This window comes from Carassius carassius, chromosome 35 (assembly GCF_963082965.1).
Source record: "Carassius carassius chromosome 35, fCarCar2.1, whole genome shotgun sequence".
NCBI lineage: Eukaryota > Metazoa > Chordata > Actinopteri > Cypriniformes > Cyprinidae > Carassius > Carassius carassius.
Window position 1 is genome coordinate 23,702,400 of NC_081789.1, and position 9,429 is coordinate 23,711,828.

Sequence of the window (9,429 nt, forward strand, 5' to 3'; positions counted from 1 at the left end):
ATCGTCTCACAGTTGCATCAATGAACTCGGGCATAATTCGGTTTCAGCTGTGTAAATCCTCTTTCTTTACTGGTTTGATTTTATAGTTTTTATGCTACAATGGAAGATTCATTTGTCAGATTGTCAAATTACCTTAACAGCATCCATTGATTTTTAAATGCAGTCTGCTTTTAGCAGTAGGCTATGCACAGTTTGCATAGTGCAAACGTACTGTGTCATTCTTCATCTCATATTGATCTGTAATTGTCACAGAATTTGATTTGGTGAATACGCAATAAAGAGACAAAAAAAGAGAAATTATTCATTTATTACATTTTATACAAGGAAGCAAACAGATATCAGGGCTTCTACTTCATGTTTTGGAAGTTGTTAAAAAAAAGCTAGTTTTCTAGTTGAAGGTAATTCTTTGATTAATAAAATGTTTTGGAAGCAACATATGAATCAGTTTTTTTTTTCATTATAGATGATATTATGAATATAATTAGTAAATTTTCTGGCTGTTTGAATCTATCGGTGAACAATAGCCTCATTAAAAATATTTGTAAAATGTGTTTAAAGTGAATGAACATGCAATGACTTGTGCAATATTATTTATAAATAGCATTACCTGAAATCTTAGTAGGTACATGTACAAAATGTATAGTACATAAAATGAGAAACCCTTGCTTGATCCAAGCAATCATATTCTATTCAAGAAAGCTTAGCAAGATAATCTCCAGCGCCACCACCAGGTCAAACTAAATCTCAGAAGCCGATTTAACCCTGATCCCACAGAAGACAGAAAACCATGAGGTGTGTTACCTTGTGTGCCCTCTTGGGATGGAGGAAACCCAATTAAGGTGGACAAAGTGACAGTCATGCAGTCAAAGACCATCTGTAAAAACACGATCTCTTAAGCCTAGATGGGATGATATATCAACAATTCATTGCTCTGTTGGAAACTGCTGTAGATTTCAACACTAAAGCAGACAAGAAAATGTAGCCTGCATGTCAAATCCTATATAACTCTGTAGGTTTACCTGTCAAGTCCTGACTTCAGGACAAGTGGATGCCAAGTCCTCCACCTTAAATTCAACATCAAATCAAGAGCCTTTAACTTTAACGTCTGAGCAACAGTCCACCCTGATTTCACTCACGCTGGACACTTTTTGTTTAGAGAAAACATTTTTAATTAACTGGTGCAGAATTCTTCAAACAATTTTTACATATGGTTTGCAGATAATCAAAGTACACCATGAAAAATAATAATCAGTGATAACTTGATGGAGGTTTGGAGTTCTGCTACATTCTTGAAACATAAGCAGGTTTTTCGCACACATTACTTACAAACCTGTTGCTGATATCTTTTATGCACTGTAGCAACATTTATTTTTATAACATATAATATTAATTTTTATAATAATAATAATAATAATAATACAAAAAAAAAACAGTTTAGTATTTAAACAGAATGCTAGATTTGTCATGAAAGATCTGTCCAAATATGACAGGAATGGTCCTTACCGAGCCTCCAAGTCATCCTAATTTAAAAAGCAAGCCTATTGACTTATACCATATGAATAAATAAAAGCATTTTAACACAGTGATTAAAAAAAAAGAAAAAGAAAAATGCAACCACCCACTATCTCAATGCAATCTAAAAGGGTTTCAGATAAATATTTTTGGCCTGCTTCAAACCCATAACATCATCACAACAAAAGGCCGGAAATTTGTGAAATCGATTATGTTTTCTAACCATGTATATCTACTACAGCTGATGAGAATGCAAAGCAAAAAAGAGAGTAAATTTAAATCGTATCCTATGTTTCACAGACTTCAGGACCATCTTCCCCGACTCTTCCATAAGGTACACATGTGCAACATCACATGTAGTGTAATGACAACACTGGCATGCACTGAAACATGAGTGCTTCAGATATGAGGCCTTGCGAAAACATTGTTCTTCTACACATAGCTATTGCTCAGAATGTTGAAGGCAAATCTTGTGGTCCACTACACTTTTTTAAAGTAAGCTCACCCCAAAAACGAAAATGTTTGGATAATTTACTCACCTTCAGGCCATCCGAGATGTAGATGAGTTTGTTTCTTCATGGGAACAGATTTGGAGAAATGTAGCATTGCATCACTTGTTCACCGATGGATCCTCTGTAGTGAATGGGTGCCGTCAGAATGAGAGTCCTAACAGCTGATAAAAACATCCCGATAATCCACAAGTAATCCATACATCTCCAGTCTATCAGTTATTATCTTCAGAAGCAAAAAGATGTGTGTAAGAAACAAATCCATGATTAAAACATTTTTAAATTCAAACTGTTGCTTCATTGAAATACTCATCCATAATCCACACTTTTTCAGTGAAAAAGTCCATCTCTCTTGAAAGACAAGACAACTTGTTCACTGTAGGAAGTGGGTTACTATGGGTTATGGACTGGTATTTAAGATGGAAACAAAGTTTGAAATTAAAAATGTCTTGATGGATACAAATTATTTGGATTATTTGTGGATTATTGTGATGTTTTTATCAGCTGTTTGTACTCTCGTTCTGACGGCACCCATTCACTGCAGAGGATCCACTGGTGAGCAAGTGATGAAATGCTACATTTCTCCAAATCTGTTCTGATAATTAAACAAACTCAACTACATTTTGGTTAGCCAGAAGGATGAGTAATGTATGGCAAAATGGGGAAGTCGTGGCCTAATGGTTAGAGAGTCGGACTCCCAATCGAAAGGTTGTGGGTTTGAGTCCCGGGCCGGCAGGAATTGTGGGTGGGGGGAGTGCATGTACAGTTCTCTCTCCACCTTCAATACCACGACTTAGGTGCCCTTGAGCAAGGCATCGAACCCCCAACTGCTCCCCGGGCGCCGCAGCATAAATGGCTGCCCACTGCTCCGGGTGTGTGTTCACAGTGTGTGTGTGTGTTCACTGCTCTGTGTGTGTGCATTTCGGATGGGTTAAATGCAGAGCACAAATTCTGAGTATGGGTCACCATACTTGGCTGAATGTCACTTCACTAAATGCTCAGCAACTTTTCATTTTGAGGCAATTCCTTTTCTATACAGAGAGTCAAGTTATGTCCAAGCAGTGTATTCTATTGAAAAAGTTGCAATACTTCAAGATTTGCTGAAATTATTTGAGGGAAAAAAATTAAATTGAAAACAGTTACATAATTGCTTAAAATGACTGCTAAAATCGCATTCATACAAAATGGCAAAATGACAGTCGCACAACTCTACACTTATTTCCATACCCTTACTGAATGCACAACACAAAACTTAAGTGGAAAAGCAACTTTTTTTAAATACTACATATTGCAACAAGCTAAATCAAGTATGTGCGGTGTACCTCATTAAATTATACTGTTCATTTGATCTTTGACAAATAAAAAAAGAAAATGCTGCGTTTAGTAGTCTTCACGGCAGCATTTTGTAAACCATTAAAGATCTATGAAGCACATTTGGCAACTAAATTATTCGTGTAGGGCCAGGTCTACTGATATTTTGGTAACAACATTGTATCAGCATTTTTAAAGTTTAAACAATAGCTCACTCAAAAATTACATTTCTGTCTGCTTAAACTGTTGGCAACCAAACAATTGATAGCAGCCACTGACTTAGTATGGAGAAAAATAAAATAAATACCATGCAAGTCAATGGCTACCGTCAACTGTTTGCATACCAATATTCTTCAAAATATCTTCTTTTATGTTCAACAGCTCATACAGGTTTGGAACAATATCAGGGTGAGTACATGACATAATTTGTATTTTTGGGTGAACTATCCCTTTAAGACCACATTTATATAATAAAAATATTTTTGGAGACTCTAATGAATACATGGTTTATGCAGGACGACAACACCACACTCTGCATGAGACAGAGTCACGTTCATAATCATATCATAATTACCAAATCATAAAGATGTAGAGGGAGGAGTGTTTGAGGGTGTGATCCCAACTCGAACTGAAAGATAACTGAACGATGGAGGAGTTTAGGTGGTTTCACGAGGTACGACTGGCCCATCTGCGTTCCTAAACGATGTCAAGGGGATCTGATATTTAGGGTGGGCAGAAATCAGCAAAGTAAGGGTGCTGTAGGGCTTCCTCTGCTGATATTCGCTGAACTGGATTGCATTTCAGAAGATTCTGCACAGGACAAACACAGAAAAATCCAACTAAAGCATAAAACATTCAACTCATCGTCAACACACTGAAAATCCTTCACCTGTAGCAGGTCTCTGCCGGTGCTGCTAAGTTTTGGGACGACATTCACAAGTGATGTAGTAGCTGGGTACATTGGGTACGGCTGTCAAAATAAAAACTTATATTTAAAAGATTCAAAAAGAATGCAGAATAAATGTATCAAACTAGTATTTCTCAAAACAATGTTTATGTTTGGTTTACTTGTAGTTTCTCACACTATCCTCGTTTATTTATTTTTTGTGCAAAATCTTATGATCTGCACTGTTTTTGCAATGAAAATCTTTCTGCCAGCATTTAGACCAATGAATGTGGTACCTTATAATCTGGAAGTTTATTCATAGTCTGCCATTGTTCTTCTGTCGGTGTTCCCAGCAACGTGCCAAAATGTTAAAGTTAATCAGCTCATACATGCAGGCCAAGCCAGTATTTCTTTCTTTCCCTTTTTTTAGTTCAAGCATTAAAATCACTAATTTGACATTAATAAAAACTCATATATATACACACATCATCCTCTTGGAATTATAAGGTTCAACTTTAATCTGCATTATAATATATATAATAGAACTGAAAACAGAAAAAAAAAATCAACAATAGAATAAAAGTTCAATTAAAATTTAAACTAAACTTAAATGTATATAAAAAAATGTAATATATATATATAATATAATATAATATATAATATAATGTAATATAATATATAATATATATATATAGATAGATAGATAGATAGATAGATAGATAGATAGATAGATAGATAGATAGATAGATAGAACTGAAAACTGAATAAACAACAATAGAATTCAATTCTAATTAAAATTTAAACTAAACTTAAATTATGTGAAAATATGAAAGTAGAAACTAATAAATGTGCACAACATTAAAAAAATCTATCACACAATGTAAATAAGTTGTCACTGAATTAGAATATATATATAAATATAAATAGTGAAAACTGAAGAAAAAAAATCAACAATAGAATTAAATTCCATTTAAACTAAACTTAAAATAAGTAAAAAAAAAAAAAAAAAAAAAATATATATATATATATATATATATATAAAAAACTATGATAGTATGATATATATGTGTGTATATATAAAAAAATTTTTTTTTTTTTTTTTTTTTTTACTTCAGGATTCACAGTTCAATCCAAATGTATAAACCCAACCGTAATTGAGTGTAAAGGATATCTAAAGATCCTCTTCAGCTGGTCGTCCACATCATTACCAGGAAATAATGGCCGTCCTGCATTTGCCAATTCTAAAAAATAGCAAATATAATACAGAAAAATTTATTCATATGCTACAAGAATAAATTATGATTTTAAATGAAGCCATTCCTACCTGCAAATATACACCCTGCAGACCACATGTCAATAGAGGTAGAGTATAGCTTAGCACCAAACAGCACATCTGGAGGCCTGTACCACAGCGTCACCACCTGAACACAATCAAGATGAAGTGAAAACACTGTGAAACATCACGCTGAATCTGAAGACGGGTCGCTTTACCTCTGCAGAATAACAGCGTACAGGGATCCCAAAAGCTCTGGCCAAACCAAAGTCAGCTAGCTTCAGTTCACCGTTCTGATCATAACATCATAATACAGATTAAGGTTTGTGAGAATACAGCAGAAATCTGTTTTAACAACATAATTCATCATTCAAATGGTACAGTCATATATAATGCAAACCTACAGGCTATTTCATGACACAATTCACTCAATATCAGGCACTCTGGGTCATTTGCTTACTCTGTTGATGAGTAGATTTTGTGGTTTAAGGTCTCGGTGGAGAACATTTCGGCTGTGGCAGAAGGCAAGACCCTTCAATAACTGGTACATAAAGGACTGCAAGGAGAGAAGAACCAAATCTGCATTGTCTGATATCTCACACATCTTCTGATATAGTCTTCACAGGGTTTCATACATATAAAAAAAGAGTTTAAAAAACTAATCAAACCTTGACAATCTCTGGATCCAAGTCACCATTACAGCTGTCGAAGTATTTCTTCAAATCCTGTTTGGAATGAAAATCATTCTAGATTTTACAAAACATTTTAAGACTAGTTTAAACAGCAAGATCACTGGAATCAGGATAAATATAATGATGCCGTTTCTGACACAGCCTCCTACCTGATCACAATACTCAAACACTAATGTCAGCTTCTTATCACTGTGAAGGACGTCATGCAACCTACAAGATCAAGCAGTTTTATTTCATCACCATTTCATTATAACTGATTATTTCAAAAACATACTTAAAATGACATGCAACCAACCAAACCTGGCATTAAATAGTTAATATATTAAACATGGAATATTTTTTTAATCCAAGAGAAGGAAAATGTATTCCAATAAGAACAAACAATAATAATAATTTATCTGCTTACAATAATAAATAATTTTAAAGATGACAAAATATAAAAATAGAAATATAAAAAGTATAAAACAGCATAAAACAAGCAGCACAATTTCTAATTCATCAAAATCCTTATGGAAAAAAATATTTCCTAAAGTTAAATATATTAAATGTGCAATATAAAAAAAAAAATCCAAAACAAATAAAAATGCTCTTATTTCAATAATCTGAATGCAATCATTTTAATTACGTTTTTTAATGCAATAAATCTAAGAAAGAACAAAAAAACGAATTAATAAACATTTATTTTGTATTCTGGAAAATACTAAATATGCAATTAATTTAAAAATAAAAGCAAACACACCTTACAATGTTTTTATGCTTCAGTTCTTTCAGGAGGCAAATTTCTCGTAATGCTGAACTTGGAACCCCCTGTAGCAGGATTAAAAATTCATGTGACAATTTGCTTTAGGCATGACTTGACCCCAGCAGTCTGAGCTCTCCTTACCTCATCATCATCATCCAGTCGCACTCGTTTGAGGGCCACAATCTCATGTGTTTCTCTGTTCTTAGCCTTGAAAACTGTCCCATATGTACCTGGTGACAGAGCACAAAATGCATTAAAGAAGCTAGGAATTAAATATTCGATTTGGCAATCTGACTTTTAAAAGTTAATAAAAAAAAAATAATAAAAATCACTGTAGAATTAGAATGAGATGGCGAAGCATCAATTAGGCGTGGCCTTGCGTTAAAATAAACAATTGTTATATTCAAATTCTCAGCGGTTTGATTCGCAGTTTAATAGATATGAAACTTTCTTCACGCATTTATACAGGTGTAAATTATTGTCCAGAACGCTTCCTAAGAATAACGTAAACAGCGAGGTCACGTGATAACTGTTTACGTTCCAATCGAACTTCAGGATGGACCAATCACAGCCGGTTTGATTAATGTATGTGCATATTTTATGATTTAATGAAGTTTCCCAGATTTTCATGTATAACTTGTTACCAATTTCATTAAATGTATTTGAATTAGAATATTTAGTGTACAAAACTCGCCAATAAGGTACGAATCGTCCTGAGATTTGACTAAAGCCAGGTGCACCTTCATCGTTTCAGTATGAGCTTCTAGCTAGCTGTAGCTTGGACTTTTATCTAAACACATGCTTACGAAAGCGTAATTCACTGACTGTCAGCCGCTGTAAGCTCTAATATAACAGTAAACAATCATGAAGGTTAATACTCTATGAATCTCTAATGCAGACAGTCAGGCCAGACAATCCATTTACTCACCCTCTCCTATCTTCTCCAACTTCTCATACTTTTGCATGGTTTTAGCCAGTTACAACAGTTTTTAAATAAAGCGTCCTGGCTTTCCAATTTTCTAAAGAAAGGTTTTAATCGTACAGCTGATTACTGTCGTTTTTTATCAACAAGGGGCGTAGTACTCAACATGAAGACAGCAATAAAGGCTTCAAGATGGCGATTCACCGAGGCACACTTCAAAATAAAAGTAGCGTTTGTCAATGGACTTCTGGGTCGATAAAAATACTTTCAAATGCATTAAACATTTAAATGAATTCTAGCTAAAACACTTTTGACAATATTTTGTATAAATGCTATATTTTTAATATTAATAAATAAACAAAAAAACAAATAATGAAGGCAGAAAATATTTCATTTTATTATACTTAAATTATCATGGAAGGAAGAGTATCAGCACAATCGTATTAGAGTAAAAAATAAAATATATTTCAAATTAAAATTTACATCTTGGTTTATTGAAAGCTTTTCATAAAAAATAAAAAAAAAATAAAAAAAAACGGAAATACTTTCAGTCTAGAGTTTTTAAATGAAACCGTTAAAAAAAATATTTGCCTACTATTACACAACACTAATGTTTATCTATTTAGTAATACAAAAAACCTAAAACAGAGAGTATTCACTAAAATGTATCTTCTTTGACAGAGCACTAAATGAAATTGTCTTTAAAAGATCGTTTAAATTAACTGTGTTTGATGAAATATGCACAGAAAGTACAGTATTTTATTTGTGACCATCGGATCATTGTCTCTTTATGAGTTCAGCATACAGCCCTCCTTTGCTCAGTAATTCCAGGGGTGTTCCAGCCTTTGAAAATTGAATTACATTAAACATCATCACAGTGTTCACACATGTTCAGTATGCAGTTACATTTGTAAAGTCCTTCCTAACCACAACAATAAATTCATTGCTCATGACGCAGATGAGATCGGCCCCTGAGACACAAACAACACACCAACATGTACTGTATATAGATTACATAATAAACATAAATTAACAAAATGCTAGGAAATGTCATCTACTCACCTGTCCAAAGAGAACTGAAATGCTGGCAAGAGATCTATAGAGAGAAAAGAGATTCTATTACACCTGATACTGTAGACACTGTTTACTGTTTATATTATTTTAGTGTTGTGTTTTACAGACTTTGATGGTGTGAATCCTGGATACCACGATTACGTAATCATTCAAAGTCCACTTATGTTTTTCTGCACGCTTAAGATATGATTTTTTTCTCTCTACATGTTATCTTTAGTGTTTTTCCATTGTTTTAGCTTTAGTATAACATCATAATACAATTCATATTTTTTACTTTAATGTCTCTCATGTCTCTCATTTTACGCTTTTTTCCCCCCGATTTTCATTTAAATACACACTCAATATTTCATTGCTGATTATAAATGGTAATAATAATAATGTATAATAAATAAATAAATTTAACATTTTAATATTATTTAATATTTATAACCGTCCGTTGGTCAAAGATTTACTTATTTTGCAGATTTGAATTGATTAAACAGAACTCAAATATAACCAACCAGGATCG

At 33.3% G+C, this 9,429-nt stretch overlaps 1 protein-coding gene across 1 annotated transcript; it reads right to left on the reverse strand.

The window, feature by feature from the left end:
* Nucleotides 1-3,945: 3,945 nt before the first annotated feature.
* LOC132116286 (cyclin-dependent kinase 5) lies at nucleotides 3,946-8,054 on the reverse strand. The gene is made up of 12 exons (XM_059525058.1): nucleotides 7,854-8,054; nucleotides 7,067-7,155; nucleotides 6,923-6,990; nucleotides 6,333-6,393; nucleotides 6,160-6,216; nucleotides 5,952-6,047; nucleotides 5,710-5,784; nucleotides 5,543-5,639; nucleotides 5,390-5,459; nucleotides 4,515-4,575; nucleotides 4,222-4,302; nucleotides 3,946-4,142 (listed from the first exon to the last, which is right to left on the reverse strand). Exons 1-12 carry the CDS (start codon nucleotides 7,888-7,890, stop codon nucleotides 4,056-4,058), a joined length of 879 nt encoding a protein of 292 aa, XP_059381041.1. The 5' UTR covers nucleotides 7,891-8,054; the 3' UTR covers nucleotides 3,946-4,055.
* Between the last annotated feature and the right edge of the window lie 1,375 nt (nucleotides 8,055-9,429).

What these genes read in the sequence shown, in the direction of transcription:
- LOC132116286 (XM_059525058.1), bottom strand. Translation starts at nt 7,890, where the DNA reads ATGCAAAAGTATGAGAAGTTGGAGAAGATAGGAGAGG. An exon ending in TGTTTGAGTATTGTGATCAG is followed by an intron (nt 6,217 to 6,332) that starts GTAGGAGGCTGT and finishes CATTCCAAACAG; the next exon opens with GATTTGAAGAAATACTTCGA. An exon ending in TACGCTGTTATTCTGCAGAG is followed by an intron (nt 5,640 to 5,709) that starts GTAAAGCGACCC and finishes GATTGTGTTCAG; the next exon opens with GTGGTGACGCTGTGGTACAG.